The sequence below is a fragment of the Apaloderma vittatum genome, unplaced genomic scaffold, assembly GCF_000703405.1.
Source record: "Apaloderma vittatum isolate BGI_N311 unplaced genomic scaffold, ASM70340v1 scaffold16078, whole genome shotgun sequence".
In the NCBI taxonomy this organism is placed as follows: domain Eukaryota; kingdom Metazoa; phylum Chordata; class Aves; order Trogoniformes; family Trogonidae; genus Apaloderma; species Apaloderma vittatum.
In genome coordinates this window covers 14,308-41,105 of record NW_009732556.1, presented here as the reverse complement: position 1 = coordinate 41,105, position 26,798 = coordinate 14,308, and the positions used below count along the sequence as shown (strand labels likewise).

Sequence of the window (26,798 nt, the reverse complement as noted above, 5' to 3'; positions counted from 1 at the left end):
GTAGCTCTACTTGTGTTAATAAAACAAAAAGCTTGACTTTTTAAAAAAAAATTTTATTTTTTTTAAACTGCAAGATAGAATTGTGTTTGTTTTGCACTTTCTAATCTTGGAAGCAGGAGCTGGGTAAAACTGGCTGGTTCTAGCTGCCTCTGCCTCTCTAAGTACTGGAACCAGTTTAGTTGGGGGCAGGTCAGCAGAGTGGAAGTTTTGTTTAAGATCCTTTGCAACCAAGTCAGTATTGTTTCTTTTAACGTGTTTAGCTTTTGTGCTGGGTTTGTGCAGGTACAATGCAGCTTAGCCCTTAAGGTAGAACTGTTTTGGCTTCAATATAGCAAAGCTATAAATAGACACCCCCTCGCCTCCCCAGCAGGAGGAAATGACCGCGGCAGGTGTTGTCCTCTGCTAGAAATTTTCACATTATTAGTACCCGAGTGCTCTTCTTATTTTGTGTTCTTCTTTTATTAAATGCCAACTGACACTGGTCAGCAAGCAACTTGGTAAAATCTGAAATCTTCATTAAGACAAAAGAAATAAAACCAAGAAGATATTTTTGATTTTTGTGAAGCCTCTGTGTAAAGTATATGCAATTTAAAAAATATTAACAGTAGGCACAGGATTGCTGCATAATGCTGGTCACTCTTTAAAATGGTATTTCAATTCTTTTAGCTGTATTTGGCAGGAGTTTGGCAGAGTTTTATTACAGCAGTTCCTCTGTGGTAGTACTGGTAGATGTTTTGAAGGCTGTGGGCAAGATTTGTATCCTTGCTTGTGCTGAGATAGTACCTTGCTCTGTGATGGCATCAACAAAATAAACGGGGCTTTTTGTGCTGCAAGGTAGCGCTCAGAGTAAATAAGGATATTGCAGTGTGGCGCTTGTGAAATGGGTTTGGTGGCATTGATAAACAACCTTCCCCTTGATGTGGAATTCACCATTGTGTTTGGATTAACTTTCAGCAAAGAGGCCGAATTGCTTGGGCAGGGAGAATAAATGTATCTGTGCTGCTGAGATTGTTTCCTTTCAGCCCTGGTGGAGAGCGCTTGCCTCCTTGCCCCACCGTTGAGTGCTGAAGAAATGGTGAGATCAAGGGAAGCGTACTTACGGCGTGTGTGTAAACAAAAAAAAGGGTGACAGCCCTGTGTCTGAGTTACTGTTTAACGTGTATCTGCCTGTATACCCCTTCCTCTCTCCTGCAGATGCGAGAGCTGTGTGGAACTGCTGTTTGTGAGAGGGGCTGGGAACTGCCACGAGTGCGATACCCCCCTGCGGAAGAGTAACTTCAGGGTTCAGCTCTTTGAGGATCCTGCTGTCGACAAGGAAGTGGAAATTCGGAAGAAAGTGCTGAAAATGTGAGTGTCACCGGTTAAAAGAACAGAAGGTGGATGTATTTCAGGGTTCACCATAAAAAAAATTACTTTACTCCTCCAGTGGTACAGAAGAGATACCTATTTTTATTTTCTTTTAAAGTGACAACCCATAAAACTGGACTCTGTTTATTGTGGAGAGGGTTCAGAGAATCTGATTTTATGCAACGACTGAGGGTGGGATTCTTGATTTAGCCTCAAGGGATTCCCGTTTAGCATTATAAAATGTTGGGTGTTTCTATGTGGCCTACTTTGGCAAAGACTTGCCTCCTAAGTGGAGATGATTAGATATTGAAGACTACAGCTGCTTTCCCTTGGAGGGGGTGAACTTGAGAGTGGGGCAAGAAACAGGACTTCTTGTTTTGTTCCTTGGGGACCTGTTCTGAGAGTTGAAGGCCAGTTCCCTTCAAAATGAAAACAGAGGAAAAAAAAGCTATATTAATGTTGTTCTCTGCTTCACACAGCAGTTGTTGGTGGAAGTGCTTCCTTGCAAGCCTTGTGTTACTAGTCTGTCACACAGATTGGAGAGCTCTTGGAATTGAGATAAATGAGATCTAAAATTGCATCTCGCTCCTTGTGAGCAAGAAACATTTTATCAAAACAAAGCCAGTTGATGTTTTGGTAGAAGATGGAATGGTAGTGTGATGGATGTAACGAACCTGGAGAGAGTTGTGTGTGCAAAAATGAATGTACAGGTAAATTGTAAGCTTGACAGCCTTTATCTAAGACTTAGCACAATACTAAATGAATCATGTGACGTTGCTGAGATGTTGGGAAAATTGTGGTGTTGAGTACCAAGTTGCTGACGTGGAACATAGTAACAATTTTGATGTTTGATTATGAAGGCTGCTGAAGTTAACAAAAGTCAAACTGCAATGAAGTCAGCTTAATTGACTAAGCACAAAATGAAATGAAGTTAGAACAGAAAATGTTGCACAATGCTTGGTCCACTTGGATTTGGCAGATTTAGTTTTTAGAGAAGAATATCACCAAATTGGAATTTGGCCGGAGTTCTTGGGATTCGATTTTTCTTCACTTGGGTGTCCACAGAGCAGGCACAGTTTTAATTTCTTATTTTCTTGGGAAGAAAGCCAGTGTCTTGGTTTTTCAGGGGCTGTCCACATTCTAGCCAGTTGCCCCTTCATCTTTTTACTTTTTTCAGTTACTGAAATCTGGGTGGATGAGTTCTGGAATGGCTGATTGATATGAAATAAGATAATTGTGTAGCATTTTCAGTTTTCTGCTGACATACGCTTTCTGTTGTTGGCACAAGGCCAAGCTCCCTTTCCTGGTACTTCTAGAAAAACTTTTGATGAGAGTGTTACTGTGGTCTGTGCCTTTATTAATTGGTTTCTCAAGCTGAAGGGGCTGGCTTGGAATTGTTACATCCTGGCTTCTGTGCTCCTCATTGCCTCTAACCCTGGAAAAGACATCAGCCAACAGTAGGCAAAGATAGCACTGATTTGTGCCAGGCTGGCTCATTTACTTTGAAACAAGCCCTTCTGTCTCCTTTTAAAGATTTTGTGTGTTGGTCAGTTGTAGGAGCCACAAAGCACATAGTTGATAAAACTAGAGCGATATTTAGTACTCTTGCAGTAAGAGCTTTGTTGAATTGAAGTTGTATCTTTGTGTGTTGCATAAATACTTGTTTCTCTTCTCTCAAAGATACAATAAAAGAGAGGATGATTTTCCCAGTCTAAATGAATATAATGATTTCCTAGAAGAAATAGAAGAAATTGGTAAGTCTTAACACTTGAATTTTTGATTTGCTGTGCTCATGAGACCACAGGCTTTTATCTTCTGATTCGGCTGCCTATAAGAATATCGAAGTTTCTGTAACAGGATTTATCGTGGTATCAGATGTTTATCAATTACTTTTTTTTCCTGTACATTCTTAATCGTATTTGCTGAAGTGTAGGGTATTGTGAAGTAAAGCATTTATCTGCCAGAGAAAAAACCACGTGGTTCAAAGAGGAAGTAGTGCTTCATAGCTGGAAAAGAAAGGCTTGCAGGGGACTGTTGGTGCTGCACCGGGAAAGATTAAACAAAGAGAGGAGAAATTGAAATTTTCATTATATGTCTCCATTAGCTTTATCTACCATGACAGAAGCCATATGGTGTCTTTCATTGTTTTTGCTTCTGCAAGTACAGTAGTTGAAGCTGCTTTGAAGCTGGTGACCTTACATACCACTGTGGTAGCATTTTATGTTGCTGTGCAGAAGGAGAAGGTTTAGGAACAGACATTGATTTCTTTCTCTTTGGATTAGTAGAAGCAGAACTTTGCCCTTTGGGGAAGGGACTGTGTTATCAACAGAGTTTATTTTCTTCGTAGCTAGGGTGACTTGTGATTTATGGTGGAGTGATGGATTTTACTTGGAAAAACAAGGATGTGTTCAAAGGAGTGACTCCTAAATGGTTTGTTTCTTGGGTTTTATGAGCTTCTGAGGCTTTTTTTTTTTTGTCCTGGAGGAAGAAGAGGTGACATAGAACATACAGGAGAGACAGTGAATGTGATTTGAAGGAAAACATGGAGATGCCTCTCCCCTTTGGTTTCTCAAAGGAGCCTTTGCTTCTCTTTGTGCTGTGGTGTTTTGTAGAAATGTATCCAATACACTTACTGCTGTGAGCAACATAGCGTGTTTTTGTTGGCATCGGAAGGCTGAGGCTGGAGAGCTAAATCATGTGGCTGGGAAATACCAGGCACACTCACACTGGTCCAAATATCTGAAGGAGACGATGTGGGTGTAGTTCAGTTTGTATATTTTTTTGGATAGTGCAGGGGAAGGAGGGAGTGAGTAGAAAGAATGATTGCATCTTAGCCAGAGGATCCTGGAAGAGTCTCGGCACTCATGGAAAGGAAAATTGCTTTTTATTTATATAGCCTCAAATACAGGTTTCCCCTCTTACTGCTGTTGCTGAAATTTTCAGCATCTGCAACAAGGGAATTGGAAGTTTTGCCTGAAATTGCCTTAACCTCATCAATCTGTAGAGAATGTTCTTCAGCTCGTGGGTTTAAGTTGTTAAATTTCAAATGATTCCGGAGCCTGCGCTGGTAACTTGGTTTAGGAGCAGCAGAAATCACGTCTGGTCTTTGTAACCTTGTGAAGAGGAGTGAATTTGTCTGTAATTTTGCTGGCCCTTTAAATGCGTGGTGAAGCAGCTCCACAAATCAGAGTTGTTTGGAACTGGAGTTAGTTGCATGAAGGGGACACCTAAAATACTAAGCGGAATAGGAAGTCCACCTGTCTACTAGTTTCTTCATGTAGCAGCCAGGAGGAAGGAAAGGAAGGAAAGTCAGAAGGTTTTTAGTTTTCACTGTCGGTGTGGTCGTTTATGATCTAACTTCAGGCAGATTGAGGAGGTGGAGAGCAGGTGAGATTCAAGAACACCACCCTGGGTAAGAATTCAAGCTCTGTTCCCCTTTCCCTGGTGACAGAGCTCATTGGCACATCTTGCTCTCCCTGAGCCCTTCCTGCCTGTGCTTCTGGGCAGAGTTCTCCACCTGACAGCTGTCTGGTACGGAGCGAGAGCGTGACTTCTTCCAGTGGTTTTGCCGTGTGGCGTGGCTGAACGGCGGTTAAAGATGTCTTTGATGCTGCGTGGTTGCTTCACATTTTACTGCTGAGAGTATTTACCTTTTTTTTTTTTTTTGGAGGGGATGTGTGTGTGAATTCCCTGCTCATTTGTGCATGTGAAAATCTAGGCTGCAAGACAAGAAAAGGGTGTCGCTGTGCAGGGTGAAGTTTTTCCTCCTTGAGCCAATGTACAGCAGGTTGAGAGTAGCTGGTGGTGGTTGTTCAATCTGCCAGGTTAAGAAGCTAAAGAGCAGAGAACTAGATTTCCCCTTTCTTTGACCCCTCCAAATTTTCAGTTTTCCTGTGGAAGGGTTGAAGTGCAGCTTTTGTTTTTTTTGCTAGTAAATTTTGGTTTCTAAGTTATTGTGGGTGATTAAATGAAGTACTTGCTTGGCAGAGACAAAGTGTAAATGTCCTGTATAGTTTGTGTGACCCTGGCACAATTCTGAGAGTTCTTTCCAAATGTTTCAGGTAGATCAGCTCCCAACATTTGCAGCAGTTGCACTGTGTTGTTCCATTAATGTGATGTATGACCTAGCTTGAAACATGCTTTCCCCCTTCGTATCAGGATTATTATACGTACAGACTTTTTCTATTTAAAGAGGAGAGTTGGGTGGTATAGAAAAAGTGTGAGAGGAGAAGGTCAAACAAACGTTAGGGTAAGTCACCTCCTAAGATTTCTGTTGTAAAAACTGCACTTCTGAAGTGATTTAGAATGTAGCCACTAAATAATGCTTTGGGCTAAAAGGTGTTATACAAGGCAAGTTTTCCCCAGAAGAAAAATCAGTTGGTCAATTTGAGAACATTGCAAACACAGTTTATTGTCATTAACACTAGGAAGAAAAATAAAGTGAAAGGGTTAAAGCCTGCCTTTGTGAAAGCTGTAGACAACCTCTAGGACAGCAAGTCAGGTCCATGCCCCTGTGATGAGAGGAGAGGTTAAACCTTAAGGGTGTTGCTACAACTTAAAAAGTTCTGGATATCACGCAGAGTTTGCTCCCTCTCCCCCGCCCCGGTTTTCCTCTTCCCCCCTCGGTTTTCCTCTTCACCCCCGTATCTCCCTAGCCAGTTTTTCAAAACTTGATGTGTGAGCTCTCCAGAGCAGAGCCAGCATCTGAGCCTGTGTGTATACACTGTCTGGCATCCTTCTCCTGACACCTGAGTGAGGCCTCTAGGCATTACCGCAACGCAATTGTTAATAGTAATTATTGCTCTTTAAAAACATTTGGTGCATTCAGCTTGGAAGGAGGCTGCTCTATTTGTGCCCTTTGGATTCCTGTCTCTCATTACTCCTCTAAGGCTTTGTGTGATGCCAGCTGTCTAGTGACTTGTCTTGCTCAGAACATTTATCTTGCAAGCGATCCTTGGAGAAGAAAGGATTTTGATATCTATGAACACTTTGTGTGGTGTTTTTTTTTTGGCCCCCCCCCTTTTTTTCCTCTCTCAATGTGCATGAGGATGATATTGCTGGTCCTGACAGTGGGAATAACCCAACTGGAAATTGGGCAGCTGTATCAAAGATCCGCTTCAGTCATCTCATTTGAACAAAGATTATAGTACCACACTGTTCCAACCAGAATGATCTTTCCTAGACTGAAGGGACTGAGTGTTTTAAACAATTTATTGCTATGCTAAGGTATTTTTCTGGAAAATACCTTACCTGTTGGTAAAAGACAAGTGAGGATAAACTGAAATAATTATTAATACCCAGTTTGATTTTCCTGACTTAGCTGTGGGTTTTCTTTTATTTCTGATAATTTTGTTAAAATCACAGAAATATTGGTTGAAAGGTACCTGCTAAAAACTGTCCTGTCATTTCTCCCTCTCATCCCTCTTCTCCCCCTCTTAAAAAAAGTACAAGGCTCAGGCACTGAAAGCACCAACAGAAGGTGCTTTGGACTCCGGGGGCAGACTGAGGATGCAGTTGTATCTCCCTTCCTGGCGCTCTGCTCAAAGCAATTGCTCTTCTGCCATTCCTGGTCTCTAACGGGTGATTTATGAGATTATAATTAAGGAGTTGTTTCTAGTAGAGTGGGAGGAATATTGTTTATAAGAAACTTATACTAATTTTTCAAATTTCAGCTGGCTCACACCAGCAATGCAGGTCAAACACTGTCGGCACAGTAATCGTCTGCTGTCTTGCCAGAGAGGGAATGTTCCTGCTATTTGAATAGCAAATATTTTTACATGGTAACTTTACTGTCTCTTAAAGGATCTAGGAGGAGGAATCTCAGAACAAAACAGTCTTGGGCTAAACTGGGGAGATTTTGATGGACTTGAAATCCTGGGGTGGAGTGGCATTCGTTCATACTGCTGTGTCTGTGGACACATTATTGTGCCATGTAATTAATTTTTTTATCCTGATTTTCTTTTTTCTTTTGGAACTAGGAAGATATTTTTCCACTTGTTGTAGAATTGAGTAACAAACGTTTTGAAGAGCAGCAAAGGTCTCCCTGTAGAAGCTGAATTTCACAAGTAGAGAGTTCTACCTAAATAGAATGAAAAGTTTCAGGAAAACACAATAGTCTTCCTGTTATACTTCAACAGATGTCTCAAGGCAAGTCATTTTATAAACGAACCAGTGTGAGATGGATAAGTAGATAAATAATAGTTGCATACAAAACAGCTTCTGTTTCTTTTCCCTGAAGGGTTTCAGGCCTCTTATATCGGCTTATGCTATATTTCAACATGGACAAAAATAAGTCTGGCTTTTCTTTGAAACCTTTTCATATGAGCCATCTGCTTTGCCAGTCATATTCAGATCTATACCAATATTTTTTCAGTGTAGATGTAGCATATCAGTTAGGGGTTTTTTTTAAACTTTTTATGATTCTTCTAGTTTTATAATTTGTTTTATTTTTTAAGAGGGAACATTTGAAAGAATTGTATTTAAAATAAATTTCTGGCAAAACTCAAGGAAGACAAAATTAAAAAAACCCCAACAACTGGATAGATCTAGCTAAGTAAAAGGTAAGCTGTTGAGTATTAGTGACTATGCTCTTTGATTTGATACTTGCATTTTAAATGCCAAGTAACTTGTGGAGATGACAAGGGGAAAGAGAGATAATTTTTTTTATTTTTGGATGGTTTAGTGCCCCTTACAAGAGGGGCCTGTCAGCTGTAATTATGAGGATATAATGGCAGGAATTTGTATTCTCTGAATATTGATGAAAAGGTGTTTGAAGATCATGAAAAATATATTAGAAAATGTGCTGGAAGATGTTCTGGCAGGCTGGTTGGCCAGTGATAAACCCTGCAGGGTCAAAGAGCATGGTTTATTTTGCTGCTAGGGTGTTTATTATAGGCAGAAAGATACTATTTTAATTTTTTAAAGGACAACTGTTGACGTTAATGTTGATATAGGGACATCAAGGTCTTAACGTTGCTGCAATAAAATTTAGCTCTTCAGTATTTTAAGTCTTGAGATGTGAACAAATTTGTGCTGAGGAATGGATGCTTAGGACCAAGATCATGTGCCTCTTCAATGACAGTGAATCAATATTCAGTGGGAGAAATCTGCTCTGGCCTTTGAGGGTGCTGGCAGTACGAATCTGGTTACTGGTGTCCTGCCATATCATAAAATCATAGAATAATTTCCTCAAGGAACGGAGTAGGGCAGGACTGACAGAGCAGAATGAGCGCGGGATGAGCAGACCTGACCACTGAAAGGATTTTACCTGTGGGTGATTCCAGCCACCACAGGAAAACAGAAAGGGACATAAAGCCATCTTTCATCTTGTTTGAGTCTGCCTTGGCAGAGGGTGTTGAAGGTGGCTGTGCAGGTCGCTGCTGAAGATCTCTTAAACGTTGGTGCAGAGATATGAAAATTTTACTGCATATCAAGTAGCAAAATAAACCCATTTTTGTTCTAGATAAAGGCAGTCATCTGCACGTGTCTCTAAGATTTGCCTCCTTTTCCCAGTGTGAGTTTTAAATATTATGGTTTTTGTTTTTCAGACTTAGATTGGGACTAGTTGAACACATTACATATAACTGAGTAAGGAGGACAAAAACCCCTGAGTGTTTCAAGCAGCGAGAGCTGCAAAACCCAGGTCATCAGTTTATTACTGGATTATTTTTAGCCCAGAGGCTCAGGAGCCCAAAGACATTTGGCATCTCATCGTGCTCCTCCTCTTGCACCTGAAGGTGGCATCTGGGCATCCTGCTAGCACAGCATGTCTCATATGCTATTTCTTTCTTGTGTCGTCATTGAGGAGTTTAGAGAGCTGGTGTGTGGATTTAAGTTGTAGGAAGTGCTGACATTGCCATGCAGCTGCTGTCATTGCAGAGCCCTGGTCTGAATGTGTGCCAGCATTTTCACATGATAATTCTTCTCTGCCATAATACTCAAATATTAAGCTGCTTGTCAGCGGGGAACTCTAGGCTGGGAAGTTAGAGGTCAAATCACCGTTGAAATACTAAAAATATAAGTAAAATAATGTGGTTTACTAAGGATGTGCCACTGCGACCAGAAGGTGTACATATGTTGCAATACAAAATTGGTAAATATTGTTATGCCTGCTGGAGATAACAAAAGTTACATACATTTAAAATGGGTAACTTGCTTCCAAAAACCAAGAAGTGAACTTTGAAGGTCTTGTTTAGGTGATGACAGTGCTGAGAAGTTCCACTTGGGGTGAGATCGAGACTACAGAGACAGATGTTGCATATAGTTATAGTAAGGAGATGTCCTGGTTTGAGCTAAACAGAACGAATTCTGTTCAGTGATTTTTACTTTTCAACTCAGTGTCTTTTGAGAGGCTACACTTTCTGAAGTTGGCAGCATGTTTTTGCAGACAGTATCTGCTACTAGGAGCGATAACGCCTGATGTTTATAGTTACTGCCTGGGATTGGTATGCAGAAAGACTCTGGCTGATACTTGCTCCTGTAGTAACCAAGGTCACTGCTGGCTCTTGTGTGCTGCACCGAGAGTGCTGGGAATAAAATGGATCACAAGGAAGTAAAAGGCTGCACCTCTGGTGAGTAACAGACAGGACAGGTGACCAACAAAACCATTCCATTCCATATATGTCATGCTCAGTATAAAGCTGTGAGATCAGGGGGGTTAAGCTTTCCTGTTCTTCGGTGGCCAGCATCTGAGGAGCACTCCATCCATTCCTCTTCTTTTGATCCTGAGTTGCTGAATCCGGCTCCTGTGCCCGGCTCTCCTCTGTTGCTGAGCCTGGGGCTTACCCAGCACCACCTGCTCTGCAGCACCAATGGGGATTGCTATCAGGGAGGGGAGTTGGGGTTGATATAGGTTTCATATATATTCCATTATTTTCATTATTTCCTTATTAGTACTATTGTTGTTTTATGAAAGCTGCTTTAGTTTTCTTTTCCAATCCCTAAGTCTCTCTGCTTTATTCCCTTTCCCTTCCTGTTCTGAGGAGGGATTAGAGAACATCTGTCAGCCTTTAGTGATTGGTCCAGCCCCAAACCTGGACAGGAGACATAGTATACTCTGTGTAGGAGGAAGGAAGCTTTATTCCCCTGCTCCTGGTTCTTACAGGTGGAAGACCTCCAGTACAGAGGCCCAGTGATCTGCCCAGGAACAATAACAAAGTTAGAAATTGAACCCAGGTTTCGATTCCGAATCAGTTGTTTAAACAACAAAACTGGTCTGCATCTCATATCACTTCTGAAGTGGAGATGATGGACCTCTCATGATGATGGGGTGGAAGAGTTCAGCTGATTGAGGAGCCAGGATGAATAAAAATGTCAGTCTTCTTGATGCTGATACTTATTTGGAAATGAGGAGAAAAAAAATAAATACAACACTTTGTTTCTTTGTTTAAGGTTGGAAATTTCTTCAGCTGTGTCTTGTCTAGTCCTTTTTGCTGCAGTTCAAGGAAGGACTGAATACGTTTGATAAGAATAAGATGAAGTGGTGGTTCGATACTCTGGAAAGAGAATATTCCTACTCTCTTCTCTAAATTTCTGTTATTTCCCTGTCTCTGGCACTCGCCTGACCCCTTTGTTAAGGCAGTTCAGGTTACTGGAGATTTCTGCTGACACTGCAAAGCATCCTGTGAGTCCTGGAGTCAGAGCAGGGGAAAAGGCAGGCCCTGTGCCTGGGAAGAAAGATGTACGAGCAGGGCTGCTCCTTTTTTGACAGTAATGACGTGGTAGATAGTTGGGTGTGTAGAATTGAGCCGTATCCCTTGGACCTTCTCAGTTTTCTCCCTTCATCCCCATTCGCTCCCTGCTTTGGTTTCTTGCTGTTTCCTTTGCTCACAACTGATTTGCCAGTCTAGGCTATTTGTGGTTTGGTTTACCTAGAATCCTCCTAAAAGCTCATTTCTGCCATGTTACCTTTGTAAAAGATGAAAGAAGGGACATATAGTCTTTACCAGACTGAGATGTGTGCTGTTGCGATGAGGAACACCACAGACTTCATGCTTCCTTCCATTTCTCTCTAGCAGCCTTATACAAATGACTTGGCAGTGGTGTGTCTGTCTGGGGTTTATTTGGCCCAATCGCTTGAGAACCTAGAAGAGAGAACTCAGCCAGAGCCTTCTAAACTTTGTGGTGGAGTTTCCACTAGAACCTTCTTCCTTTCCTTAGGGTTGGACGTAGTGCGGTTGCTGCGCCGTTATTTTCTGCTCTTGTAAATTTGCAGTAGCTGCGTGACAGAGCTCTGCGAGACTCTTGAGCGCTGGACATTGGCAGTCTTCGGTAGCATTAAGGCCATGGGCATGAGACCCGCATCCACTCGGGATGGTGATCACCAAGCAACTTCCCAGTGATAATGGCTTTGAGCTGGAATTCACTTGACCCACAATTGAACCGGTGACCTAGAGGTGAAAGGCTCAGGCAGTGTATCAGATTACTACTCATCCAAACCATCTACATCTTTCAAGCTGTTGATTATAGAAACTGTTCAGTTTCTTGACGTATCTTCTGTGCCACGTGTAGATAATAGGAATGTTGTGCTAAACTTGCTGGCCGACCCTGCTTGCCCATAATTAACGTCAGATATAATCTGTCACTATTGAGAGACATCAGAACATCATATAACCTATTAATCTGGATGTATCTGCAGATGCCTTGTAATAAAGGTAGTTGTATAGTAATGCATTTTAAGTTGTCAAGTAACGTGAAATTTTTTGTGTACTTGAATTCAAACAGTCTCTGTAGCCTTCGTGCACTTGATGATCTTATGAAATGGAATTGGCTTACATTCTAACCTTGTCTTAATATGGGTATGTTTAGTCTAATTTTACAGGAATCTGTGTTCTTAGCTGTAACTGAGACATGAAAAGGTCAATGGTTTATGAATAATATTGTGATTATTTATGTGTATCATTATCAATATGACAAAATAGGATGCAAGACTCAAATTTTCATTGCCTGGAAATGTATGAAGTTAAAGAATGCTACTGGCTTCTGCTGAAGTTTGCAGTGATTTAGCAGATTGTGCCTTGCTTTACAAGGCGTATTTAAATAAATTTTGTTATTGTGATGTTTTTAACAGGTGCTAGAAGGAATAGAGAACATAAGAGTAATATTTCTTTGTCCTAGTCCTGCATGCCCACCTAATTCTTATGCTTTTTGTCTTTCTAATATTCATGCAGTATTTAACTTGACCAACAATGTCGATTTGGAGAATACCAAAAGGAAAATGGAGCTGTACCAGAAGGATAACAAAGAAGTCATTCAGAAAAATAAGATAAAACTGGTTAGTTAACTTCTCCTCTCCCCTACAATTTTTATTCATTAGTTAAAAATGAAAGGATTTTGATGTGGAGTAGTTTCTGTGGTGTCTTGAAAACAAGTCAGAGCTGAAGGCACTGTGTAGATTTCACTTTGTATTCAAAAGCCATCATACACTCGTGTGCTGCAGTAGTGGGCACTTAGTGCTGTGTAAAGAGATTAAATTGATAGGTGAAATATACTTATGCTTTATTTTGGGAAGGTCTTGAAAAGAGGGACAGGCAGTAAAGTCTGCATCTAATACATCACCACCGCCTGCGTGCTGGCTGTGTCGTTGGACAATATCCAGGAGAGACCAAATTCATTCCTCTACCAGAACAATCATTCCATTCTCATCCAAAGGAAAAAAGGAATCCAGACACAGACATTATGAAGCTCCCAGGAGAGAGTTGTTAAATTGAGGGAAAGCACAGGTCTGGTTTATGCAAAATTTAAAATGAAATATGTAAAAACAAACATTAAAACTTTTGTTCAAGAGCTGATAACAATAACATCAGGAGTATTGTATACATGATCTGTGTGCAAAACATACGATTCTTTGACCATTCATTAAAACACAGCTCAGATGTCATTTTGCTCTTTAAAAATAAACTTGCAAGCATTTTTTTTCTGTAAGAAAAGTTTAATCTGTTAAATATTTTTTCAGTGTAAAAATACGCACTGTTATCGGTTCTTGAAGGAAAATGTCTGCCCAGAGGGTGATACAACAAGGTCTTGTGTTTGTATTCCAGTTGCACTAAGGACTTGCTTTCAAATCAGTAGGGGTGAAATCCTCACTCCCCTGAAATCCGTGGCAAAACTCCCAGTGATTTCTTTAGCTCTAGGATTTCACAGGAGGAGATTGGAATCTGAAAAATGTTTGTTTGAACCTCTTCCTTTTAAAGGCAAGGAAATTTCCCTAGGGGTCCATCTCTGATCTGTTATCCTGTCTCTTGACACTGTGCAATATCCTATGCTTCAGAGCTTGAAGAGACCTGCCAAAGCTTCGGCTGCATGTCTTATTTTGCTGTGTAGGTGCAACCTCAAGGGTCACCATGAGGATCGCGTGCCTTGCCTGCAGCCCACCTTCTGTTCGGGTATGTGAGGCACAGGAAGCCTGTGCGCTTGCTAGCTGTGGGATCAGATCGAGCAGCGCCGTAATACTTGGTACCCACGTGAGCCCCCTGGGCCTTCTGTGTTCTGTGCTGTATGGTCCTGCTCTGCTAGAGGCTCTCTGGTGGAAGCTGGGCAAGCCTACGTGAATTCGGACTTACTGCAGATCTAGAGACTTGTTTTTAAATTTCTTTTTCAACAATTGAAGCATAATAATAGACACCATTGCCATTACAAAAACTATATGACCTCAGAACATAGGAAGTTCCACCTCAACATGAGGAGAAACTTCTTTACTGTGAGGATGATGGAGCATGGGCACAGGCTGCCTAGAGAGGGTGTGGAGTCTCCTTCTCTGGAGACTTTCAAAACCCACCTGGACGTGTTCCTGTGTGGCTGCCCTGGGTGATCCTGCTCTGGCAGGGAGGTTGGACTAGATGATCTCTAGCGGTCCCTTCCAACCCCGAACATTCTATAATTCTATGATCTTGCCCATAAATTCACCTCTCTCCCAAAAGCTGAAAGAGTGCTTTCTATCTCTAGCTCTTTTTAGCAGGTTTTCGAATGTCTTCACTCCAGAAATGGTCAAAGGTGTCTTCATTTCTCATCTAAACTTCTTACGGCCAGTCATTGTCCTGATATAAATATTTCTGTCAACTGTAACAGTTTGTTTCTGAGTAATATAGATATTTTCCCTCTCTCTTGATGTTTTTGTTACTCTTTGCATGTTTCAGTTTCAGTATGTTTGGCAAGCAGAAGGGACCAGAATTGAATGCAGTGCCATAGCTGAGACCTTCACAGCTTCTTCTAAAGGAACACGGCTTTCCCATCTCTACTGGAAAATGTTGATGTGATCCTTAGACTGTTTTCACTGTCGTATGGGAGGTTCCAAAATCAGTGGTGGTCAAGTAGAGCATCATGGCTTGTTGCTTTCTAACCTGGGAATTAATGTCTTCCCATCTGCGGCCTCGTGAGCTATTCTGATCTCACTTCTCCTACTTCTGTCCTCATAAATATGTCAGTCTGTCTTAGAGATGAAAGTACTAAATTACTGAACCAGTCACCTCAGGATTCGGATAACTGCTTGTTTTTCTATCAGTACAAGCTGTATTTTTCATCTTCGTAGCCAGTTCCTAATGACCTTGCTTCTTGTGTACTAATCCATCTGTTAGATTTGTAGATTTCATGCAGGACCATGCAGAGAAAAAGTAGACAGGTTCAGATAAAAAGGTGAAGAACTCTTGGAGAAGAGGTTTCTGTAATTATAAGTTGGTTTTAAAATATATTTATTGCCCTGGTTTGAGCTAAAACAGAGCTAACTCTGTTCACTGATGTTACTTTTCAGCTCAGTCTCTTATAAGAGACTGCACCTTCTGAAGTTAACAGGGTGTTTTTGCAGCCAGTGTCTGCTTCTAGAAGTGATAACACTTGATGTTTATAGTTACTACTAAGGATTGGTATGCAGAAAGGCTCTTGCTTATACTTGCTCCTATAGAAACCAAGATGACTGCAGGATCTTGTGCCCCACTAGGGGTGCTCTAAAGTAAAAGAGTGACAAGTAAAAGGTTGCACCCCTGGGAAGGAGCGGACAGGACAGGTGATCCAAACCTGGCCAGTAAATCCTTCTATCCCATGTATGTTGTGTTCGGTGTGAAGTTGAGGGATCACAAGGGTGCAGTGTGTTTCTTCAATGGCCAGAATCCAAGTAGTTCTCAGAGAAGGACTCAGTCTATTCTTCTGCCTTTGATCCCAGTCTGTGAGTTCCTAAATCCAGTTCCCTTCTGCTGCTGCAGGAATTGCCTTCCTGCTCTGCAGTGTCAGTGGCGATTCTTCGGGCAGGTGTCAATATTGGTTTTGTATACACTTCATTATTTTGATTATTTTCTCATTAGGATTATTATTGTTTCAGTAAGACTGTTTTAATTTTCTTTTCCAATCCCTGAGTGTCTCTGTCTTATTCCCTTTCTCTTCCCCTTCCCCAGCCCTAATCCTTGACAATTTATATATATTTTTACAAGCATATATAAAGCCCTGCACTCTGAGTGGACTGCAGTTTTCCCAAATATCCCTTCCTCCCTAGATACCTGCTCTTCTCCAGTCACAGGGTAGCTTGTTCCTTCCTACTTTGTCAGTGGATGTTCATTTTCAATTGCTGCTTTTTTCAGTCTTGGAATGATTTTGTCTGAACTCTGTGATGTGAATGGGTTTACACTTTATTGATTGTCCTTTCTTGAATGTGGTGAAACCTTGCTACGCTTTCCGTTTTTCCACTTACCTTCTCAAGTTTGCTCCAGGCTTCACCGTGATCATCTTAATTTCTTTAGATGTTGAAACTGTGTCTAGATTAAGCATGACACAACCCTCGCTGCCTGTTGAACTCATTTCATTTCTGTTTCAGAAATAATTTTATCTGACTTGTGATAATTCTTCCTTTTTGCTGTAGTCTGATCTGGTTTAGGTTTGTATATCAATTTACTTATAAATAACTGTAATTTTTCTGGCCTGGTTCTTTGGGCTAGTTCTAGCAGCACTTCCATACAAGTTCTCTTCTGCTTTAGTGCAAGTTCCAGGTAGTCTTTAGAAATACACGTGAAAGAGGCTTGGAATGTCTTAGAGTCTGAGTTCTTCAATTCTGTTGATAGAACTAACTGGATCCTTTAATTCTCAGAAATAACGTCAGTTAGCAACTTGGGGATTTTCTTGTTTATTTCTTTTCATTAAATGTGAAGAGAATCCAGTTTCAGGTGGTCACTGGTTGGTGACCGGCTTTTTACTGGTGTCACTGCTACTTAGAGAATGAAAGCAACTTCTCTTGGCTCAGTGGCAGCTGATGAGATTTGTTAACTCTTGCATGCAGGAGTAATTGGGACTCACTGGGACCCATTGGCCTGATCTGCCCAGTAAAGGGTTTTTCAGCATATCCTGGCCTATATGAGATAGCTGTACTCTAAGATATAAACAATTTCTATTAAATTTTTGGCTGCAGCGATGTTTTGCTGAAACTGCATCCACTGATAGAGCATCCATTTAAGTTTTATAAAATTTTAATTATCACTGAGTTTTTAGTGAAGCTCCCTTTGCTTTAGTATTTTATGGGGAATATTTGGAAAATGTTTCCTGTATGTTTTGTTCTGTACCTTCTTATGACCAAACTGATATTCTTTTGATTCCATCTTCTGTGTAAAATTGCTTAATCCTTTTGTTTTCTTCTGTTTCTTAGTCCTCTCTGTTTTTCTTTCACTGTGATTTTTAAATACAGACTATTTAATAGTTTACAGGTTAAAAAAGACTTCTCAAGAAGTAAGTCCTGAAATAAAGCCTAATCACTTCATACTAGTGATCTCTTTCTTTTAGTCTTGTCACGTGACTGCAGTCCAGGTTATAGGAAAAACTACGTTTTCTGGGAGTGTGACATTTTTACAGTTCATGCTTAAAGATATTTTAACTTATAAACTTCTCTACTAATATTCAAAGATTTGTAATTTCTTGTTTTTCTTCTACACTATTGATAAGCACAGAGTGTACTTTACAGAGAAGACGTGGTCAGGAATAGCATTGTGGGATTATATTTTGGGTCACCCCACTTACATCATGTGAGAAGTAGGATGTGTAGGAGCAAAGAGGGGTTTGGTTTTGAGCAAAAGGCTAAGGAAAACTCATTGTCATACTCTGACATCTAAAGAGCCAAGATCCAGATGATTGCTTTTACTGCAGAGAGCAGCAAGGAAAAAGTTGAACTTCACATTGGACAACAAGAGGAGGTAGAATCATCATCCGTAATCACCTTAAAATTCTACTTAAAACTCTGCTTTAAAAGGTAGAATTTGACTGCTTTCCTTTTGCTTGATCTGTCCTAGGTCCTTTGGTGGGAAGCAGAGCTGTGGGTGAGCTCTGTCCACCCAAGAAGGAAGGTTGCAATGAGTTGATTTGTAATTTCCATTTCAGACGCGGGAGCAGGAAGAGTTGGAGGAAGCTTTAGAGGTAGAGCGACAGGAAAGTGAACAAAGGCGACTGTTCATACAGAAAGAAGAACAACTACAACAGATGCTAAAACGGAAGAATAAGCAGGCACTCTTGGATGATCTGGTGAGTAGGAAAAGCAAAATGCTCAGTAGCAGAGCAAACAGCAAGTACATTGGTATTCTTCTGTACCATGGTTACCTGTGTGGAATTAACTCATCTGCCCCTTTGCGTTTCCCTGTCTTGTGTGTTTTGTGCTCCTGTTCTCTCACCTATTATTTAATTGTTACAAGCAACTCTACTTTTGGCAAGCTAATGTTGGAGGAAGAGTGCTTCAGGAATTCATAGACTTAATTGGACTAATTGTCCAGAATGTCCAGTGCTGGTTAGAAATTAATTCTAGGAAAACATTCTTTTCTGTTTCAACACAAAATTAGTCCTGGATGAGATTCTAGCAAAGAAAAATGCAGAAGCTTTTTTGTGTATTTGAGGAAGGCTACTTTCCCGATTCTACCTGTTTGGTTTTGGTTTTGAGTTTTCTTTTCTTGATGTTCTTTTCCTAGTGAGCTTCCACTGAAAGCTCTTTTCCTGTTGCTGGTTAACATGTGGAGGTATATTTCAGAAGCTGCTTTAGTGAGTCCAGCCACTCTACCAGTTTACTTATTAGTTGACATTTGACTGCCTGTCTCAAGAAGAGCTAGTATGAAAGTCTAGATTGATGTTAGCTCAGTGGTTTGAGTGTGGTGCTGGCAACAAGGACCAACACCGAGGTCGCAGGTTTGATTCCTGCTCGGTCCCCATGTGTTGCCAGGTCTAGTCGAGAGGTGGCGTCCCTGCCTATAACTTCTGTGATTCTGTGATTCTGTGATTCTGTGATTCTGTGATTCTGTGATTCTGTGATTCTGTGATTCTGTGATTCTGTGATTCTGTGATTCTGTGATTCTGTGATTCTGTGATTCTGTGATTCTGTGATTCTGTGATTCTGTGATTCTGTGATTCTGTGATTCTGTGATTCTGTGATTCTGTGATTCTGTGATTCTGTGATTCTGTGATTCTGTGATTCTGTGATTCTGTGATTCTGTGATTCTGTGATTCTGTGATTCTGTGATTCTGTGATTCTGTGATTCTGTGATTCTGTGATTCTGTGATTCTGTGATTCTGTGATTCTGTGATTCTGTGATTCTGTGATTCTGTGATTCTGTGATTCTGTGATTCTGTGATTCTGTGATTCTGTGATTCTGTGATTCTGTGATTCTGTGATTCTGTGATTCTGTGATTCTGTGATTCTGTGATTCTGTGATTCTGTGATTCTGTGATTCTGTGATATGGAAGTTACAGGCTTTGCCTGTAATCAAGGATGGCATTAGCAGAGCTAAATGGTAATCAGGAGCCTTCATTAGCCGAGCCACTTTTGCAGGGTGTTGATGGTGGAGAACAGGGGACAGTAACTTCATGAGTTATTCAAGCATTAATGAACTCTTTGAAACAGAGCACCTAAATGGTAAGCGGTCCCTTTATATTCAAAAACTACTAAAAAAAGATTTCTTGCCTTGAGTGTGTCATATTCTCTTACTGCAAACTTTTTGTTTGGGAGCAAAGCTTGGATTCATTTTAGGGGGGCTACTTCTGAAAACTGTGTTACTCCTTTTCTGTGACTGTATTTGCTATTGATTCTGCATCTGAAATTTAATGATGATATGTTGGTATAGAGAAACTCAATATATGTGTTACTTAAAACACATCACACTCATTTTTTTAATATAAGTATGTATAGATGTGCATGCATCCTCTTTCTCTCTTGGAATGTAGTCTGGCTAGGGAAGTGAAAGAAAACAAGAAAAACTTCTTCAAATGCATCAGTGAGAAAAGGAAGACTAGGGAAAAAGTGTGTCTGTGCTAAATGAGGTGGGAGATATGATAACTTAGGATCCAGAGATGGCAGGATTACTGAATGCCTTCTTTGCCTCAGTCTTTACTCCTAAGGCCAGCCCCCAGGAATTCCAGTCACTGGAAGTAAGGGAGCAAAACTGAAGTGAGGATAATTCTCCACTGGTCAGAGAACTTTTAGAACTATTGGTTAGAGAGCTATTACAAAAACTAAAAGCGCACAAATCCATGGCCCCCGATGGGGTGCTGCATCCATGTGTGCTGAGAGAGTTGGCTGATGTTGTGGCGGAGCTGCTCTCCATCATCTTTGAAAAATCACGGGGAATGGAAGAGGTACCTGAGGACTGGAAAAAAGCCAGTATCACTCCAGTCTTCAAAAAGGGCAAGAAGGAGGACCCTGACAACTACAGGCCAGTCAGCCTCATCTCCATCCTTGAGAAGATGATGGAACAGCTCATTCTGAAGGCCATTTCTAATCAACTGGAAGAAAAGAGGGTTATCAGGAGTAGCCAGCATGGATTTACCAAGGGAAAATCTTGCTTGACTAATCTGATATCCTTTTATGAGGACATGACCAAATGGGTTGATGAAGGGAGACCGATGGATGTTGTATACCTCAACTTCAGTAAAGCTTTCGACACTGTTCCCCATAGCATCCTTGTAGGTAAGCTCAAGAAATGTGGGATAGGTGATTGGACTGTGAGGTGGATTGTGAACTCGCTCAGCAACAGAGGTCAGAGGGTTGTGATCAGTGGCACGGAGTCAAGCTGGAGGCCTGTGGCCAGTGGTGTTCCCCAGTACTGGGCCCGGTTTTGTTCAATATCTCCATCAACAGCCTGGATGAGAGGGGAGAGAATGCACCCTCAGCAAGTTCGCTGGTGATACCAAACTGGGAGGGATGTGTGACCCACCTGAAGGCTGTGCCGCCATCCAATGAGATCTCGACAGGCTGGAGAGCTGGGCAAAGGTTATCCTCGTGAAGTTCAATAAGAACAAGTGTAGAGCCCTGCATCTGGGGAGGAATAACACCAGGCACCAGAACAGATTAGGGGATGTCCTGCTGGAGAGCAGCCCCGTGGAGAAAGACCTTGGAGTCCTAGTGGACAGTGAGTTGTCCCTGGGACAGCAACGTGCTCTTGTGGCCAAGAGGGCCGGTGGGATCCTGGGGGGCATTAAGAAAAGTTAAGAGCAGGTCTGGGAAGGTTCTCTGCCCTGGTGAGACCACACCTAGAATCCTGTGTCCAGTTTTGGGCTCCCCAATTCAAGAGAAACAGGGGCCTACTGGAGAGAGTCCAAGGGAGAGCTACGAGGGTGGTCAAGGGACTTATTCATCTCTCCTGTGAAGAGAGACTGAGAGAACTGGGGCTGTTTAGTCTTGAAAGGAGACGACTGAGAGGGGATCTTATTAATGTGTAGAAATATCTGAGGGGTGAGGGTCAAGAGGAAGGGGGCAATCTCTGTTCAGTGGTACCAGCAATAGAAAAAATAATGGGTTTAAGTTAGGACATAGGAAGTTGCACCTCAACGTGAGGAGAAACTTCTTCACTGTGAGGGTGCCGGAGCCCTGGCACAGGCTGCCCAGAGAGGCTGGGGAGTCTCCTTCTCTGGAGACTTTCAAACCCTGCCTGGACGCGTTCCTGTGTGGCTGCCCTTGGTGATCCTACTCTGACAGGGGGATTGGACTAGATGATCTCTAGAGGTCCCTTCCAACCTCTGACATTCTATGATTCTATGCTCTGAAGCCTGTGAGAACAATCTGTGTGTAAACTTGAAAGAAATCAGCAAAAATAAATATGTGTGCAGCTATGTCAATGTGCTTGGCAGATTTAAATCAAAATCTCTCGCATATTTCTGTTTATGCCATGTTAATATAGTGTCAATTCCTGCTTTGTATTCTCAGTCCTTATTCAAGATATGGATGCTTTTCCTGAATTCCTCTTTGAACCAGTGCAGAAATCACTTACTTGAAAAGAGAGCATCCAATTTAGGAGTTTCAGAGCCTCCTGAAGAGCTGCCTTTCTCTAAGCCAGGCGTCCTGGCAACCTGTTTTTGGCCTTGCTGAAAGGAGCTGGTGTTTCATATTTTTTTTTAAAGCCAGAAGCAGAGGTAAGCAGAAAGGTTCTTAGAAAATCCCTCAAGTCTGTAACTTTGCATCCAGCAGTCTCTTTTTACTTTAAAGGTAAAAGTGGTTGCAATCCACGCAATTAGTAACAGTTTGAGTAGTGGATCAATTAGTAAGAACTCCACTATGAACTTGAATTTAATGGCTCAGAACAGGGATTTTTTTGAACTGGTTTCGGACTTAGTTCAATCCTGTTCTAAAACACATTGTTAACTGGTGTGGAGTTGTGGGTTTTTTTGTTTCTGTATCTCCTTTTTTTGCATAGCAGTTGATTTTACTGGAAAGCTACTTCCCCGGATGGCTTGCAGAAAGAATGGTTATAAATAATCCTTAAAATGTGACCAAAATAGGTAGTTTTAACTGTGAATGTGTATGTATTGCTATTAAAGCATATCTTAATATTCTAAAACTAACAGAAAGGTGATATTTAAAGGCTAAGGAAGGAAACTAGGAAATTTCAAGTTGTGTCTCTGTTTATGAAGGGACGCTGTCAACTTAAATTTGAGCCCAAACTTGTTTTGTAATACTAAAGGTTTATAAAACCAGCACTGAAGTGTTTGTATAATGACTTAAAAAGTCTCTGGAAAACCAGCAGTTGTTAAACAAATAAACATTTCTTATGGTCTCTGAAATCCCTCTAATGCTGTGCTGCAAATCTGAAAATGAAGCCGATCATAAGTAAAACTTAACTGAGAAATGCAGCAAAAGCCAAGCATAAGCAGTAGCAATGTAAAGAATTACTTAAAAAAGTAAAATTGTTATATCTGTGGTTGCTGGTGCCGTGCTGAACCAACAAAAATTCTGGCTGCAGTGATACAGTGGCCAAACTACTGACTCAGCAGGACTGTGAGTGTAGAGGAAGGTGGGAAGCCGACGTTTCACCTGTCAGTTTTGAATTGTCTCGTTTGGAGGCATCGCTTCGTGTTGGGAACCCGCACAGCCTGTTTGACCTCCGTCTTGGTCACTTTTTCAGATTTCCTCTCCCACCCCCATACTGGGTAGCAGGGGAAGATTTAAGATGAATTTTCTGTGTGTTGCAGGTAGAGGTGTCGGGTCATTCCTCTTCCAACACGACAATTTTGTCTTTGATGCTTAAATCCTAAAGACTGAGAAGATGCACAGTTTCTTATATCTGTTGTTCATTGTGTTATTGTATCAAATAAAGGTCTTGGTTGCTTACAAAAGCGTATGAGAATACTGTCCTGTCGTCAGAGAGTTTATAATTTAGGTAGTTCACAGGTAGGGAAGAAAGCATTCATGCAGAGAGGGCTGGACCTGGTGCCAAGGCTCACGAAACCTGTCCACAGCCGGGAGCAGGGAGGGGGAGGCCAGTGTCCCTTACTGGAGAGGTGAGCAAGGCATCCTGGGCAGCTCAGGCTCTGCAGGCTACTGGAAAAGCAATTGGGTGCTTTGCCCAGGCAGTTACCTGTTTTGCCTGCTAGTACTAAATTAGGCAGATTTTTTGTATTACCTTTGTATCACCTCTTTTACAATAAAACCTCTCACTTTAAAAGCACACCGCCTTGTTGTAACTTAGACTTGCAGTCTCAAACGCGTTTTACGTGTTACTGGAACAGTTGTGCGTGTGTTTTGATTTGGGTTGTGGTTGTTTTGTTGTTTTTTTTTTTTAAACCTGCTAGACTTGGACTGCATAAAAATATTAAAGCACTTCCTTTATTTACTGTATAAACTCTCTCACTGGTACACAGAGGATTACGGATCCGCAGTGGTGTGGGACTATCACTCTCCTCTTCAAGAGCTCGTTACTCCGCAGGTGTGAGCACAGGGCAAGGAGCGAGGTTTTCCCTGGGCTGTGGCACAGCTTGGAGTCAAGCAAGGAGCAAGGTGCCTTTAAGAAATCAAGTTTTTTACCTCACTTTTACCAGAACCTCAGGGTTTTTAGGGACAAATAATCCAGAAATTTTGGCGTACAACTAGCTCTGTTCACACTATTAGACGGTTTGTTTTCCCATACAGAAAATTGCTAGTATGGCATAAATGCTCATAGGATTGGACTTTTCATGCGTGTTAATAGTTAACAGGAGGACTGTGTGCTTGTTTGGAAGGATGAACAATCACAGACGTGGTGGCTTGCTGGCAAGATCTGGGTTTCCCACAGTTGCGTAATCTGGGTACTGGTGATTGTGTGCACTCTTGAGAAGCTGGTGCAAAAATTGGCTTCCTTTATTGTGTTAAAAACGTGTGGGGAACATTTAAGGAATATGAGAGGACAAAATGAACACTTTCTACTCTTCCTTTCTTCCCCAGCGTATTGAATCTGATGTTTAAAAGGATCCAATATCCTTAAACTCCACTGACAAGATGCAGACTGTCAAGTAATGCATTTGTGGTCCAGATTTTCTCCTGGTTGTACAAAAATTAGACAGATCTTACTATTACAATGTAGGTTTTTAACCTCTTCCCTTGCCTCCTTCCTGCTATTGGCAAAACTGTGAGTAGGATCCTGTGCCTTGGTTGGTGTAGTTGTGACTATAGACCAGATCTTGTAATGGGAGATTTTTCTCCTTTTAGCGCTTACAGTCTAGTCATTAGACAAAGGGAGTGTAATAAAAAAATAGACAGGAAAAGAGGACTGGAGAGTGACGTGGAAAGTGTTCACTTCAGAAGATTTCCCTAGGATGCCACAAACAGCAAGGCATCTCACAGCATTAAAACCTTCAAACTTCTTACACTGAACTAAATAAGTACCCTGAACTAAATAAGTAAAATATCACAGTCCAGTTAGCTTGGTTTTGTGAGTAACAAATACGGTTTGTAGTTCAGGATTTACTGGGTTCTGTGAAACAAAAATGTATGTGATGTTTGAGGGCCTCAAGAATAAAATACGGCGCTAGATCAGTCCAGAAAGAATCTGCCTGAACTTCTTCCCTGCACTCAATTTCATGGTCATTCAAGGTAGGAAGTCTCAAGGATTTTGGTGTGTGTGTGTGTGTGGATAGTCGTGATAGTCTATTAGAAAATTATTTGTCTGGTAATTTTTTGACTCTCGACAATGCCATTACGTATACGTATGTAAATAATCATTCTGCTTTGAGAGTTTAAGTAGTTCATTTGCTTAAGTATTCATTTTACTACTTTTTTTTATAATTTTTTGAAAAAAATTGGCTGGCTTCCCTAAAAATAACTTAGTGAAGGAGAAAATAAATATGCTGTTGGTTGCACTTACAATAGTGCCATTGTGCAAAGCAGAGCAAGGATCATTTCCAAACGGCCTCAGGTGAAATCTAATGGGAAACAATTTCAAACTGGTCTGAGTTCATTGGTAGAAAGAATGCGTCTTAGATAAACATCTGATCCAAGTTACACTACTTGGTATTATTCCTTCTCTGATTAAGTTCTAATTTTTTTATTTATTTTAATAAATATAGTTGCATTGGCCAGTTGGAATAAGGAGCCTGTTATAATGTCTTTAATGTGGATTCTATAAAAATGGTTGTTTGCAGGTTACTCTGATTTATGAGGTAGCTGCAGCTTTTTCTCATTACTGAAAATGATCGTTTTCTGTAAACTGTTTCTCATAGAGAGGATATTTAGCATTGCGCTGCTCTGCCAGTGATGGCCTTCTGGACACAGCTTGCAGTTTTGACGAATATGCAGCATTAATTAATATTTGTTTTATTTTAGCATTCAAATTTGTCCCTCATATGTTTACAGGAGAGCTCCAGTCTGCCTGCTTCACTGCTTTTAGCTCAGCATAAGGACAGATCTACTCAGCTAGAAATACAACTGGAAAAACCCAAACCTGTCAAACCAGTCACGTTTTCCACTGGCATCAAAATGGTAAGACTTGCTTGTTTCTTTTTTTTCTTTCAATGCCTTTCAAAAGACCGATGATTTCCTCATAGGAAATTTAGAGGTTATGTAAACCTGAGTTCCGTGTTACATGAAACAGACTGTTCTCTTCCAATTAAATAAGTAATTAGGAATTAATCTAAGAATTTAATCATTTTGCTAGTTAGAATATATAAATTATTTTCATTGCTTAGTTGTCAAAAAACAAGCTATACCTCTTTCCTTGCAAAGTTGTGGTGTCTTTAAATTATTCTCATCTCATTTGTGTACCAATTCTGAAAGTTGAAATTTTAAAAATTTAGGAATAGGTTGTCCTTTCTTCAGATTTACTTTAAGCACTGGAATAATCTGTCAGTACGTGACCGTCTGAGTGGTTCAGGATGTTACTTTCATTGTTATTGGACTCTAGGAAGGAACAAGTATTTTTCCTGCTGCAGTGACAGCAAAAGGTCTGTCAGCATTCCTGTCCTTTATCAAGACATGTTACGAGTACACATCAGCCCATGTGTGGAAACGTAAAGTTTTGGTAGGGAGGTGTTCAAGGGTGGGAGCGTGAGTTACTGATCTTTTTTTGCACCTTACTGGTTTCCTGTTTTGTTTTAAACCTCTGCACTTTTCTCAGACTTTGTATTTTAGACTTGATAATGGTAAATGACGTCTTGAAAAATAAAAAGTTTATTTTCTCAGGGATATCTGTGCTGTGTTCATTATCCACCAGACAGTTCACAATGTAAAAGGATTTGCAGTTTATTTTTCCAAAAAGTAGTGTCAGCTTTTGTGAAGATGTGCTGATTTGTTTTCTTTTTTTCCTGTGGTATAAACTGTATCTTTTTCCTTTTTTTAAAAATCTGAGAGTCTGGAGGAGATTGATATGCTTCCTGAGACTTCTTCTGTTTGTATAGAAAAGCTGGTGTTCTGTTTAAAAGCTTCCAAACTGAACGCCTGTACTTCTTCCTGCTAAAATATATTGTCAGAATTCTTAAAGCTGTTGGCCCTTTTTTTTCTGGGAAAAGGAAGCTTGATAAGCTTATGCTACATGATAAGGATGATGAAATGCTTTCTAATGCATTTATAAATGGGTATTAAATAGAGTATGTGGTAGCGGGCGTTTCAGATCTGCAGCCTCAAGTGAACTTCATCCAGGTGAAGGACTTGGATGAGGAGATTTCTAGCATCATCACACCTAAATCTTAATGTTCGGAATAATAGGGGATACTCCACATAACTGATTCTTACTTTATGAGTGTTCAGAAAGTGTGAGTAGATGACT

General features: G+C 40.9%; 1 protein-coding gene across 1 annotated transcript; it reads left to right on the top strand.

The window, feature by feature from the left end:
- Positions 1–1,194: 1,194 nt before the first annotated feature.
- On the top strand, positions 1,195–25,516 carry MNAT1 (MNAT CDK-activating kinase assembly factor 1; the record flags this gene model as incomplete). Its single annotated transcript, XM_009875578.1, has 5 exons — positions 1,195–1,347; positions 3,028–3,101; positions 12,516–12,619; positions 17,692–17,832; positions 25,391–25,516. Coding segments are annotated over 5 exons (598 nt in total), but the record flags the coding sequence as incomplete, so codon positions are not given.
- Positions 25,517–26,798: the final 1,282 nt, after the last annotated feature.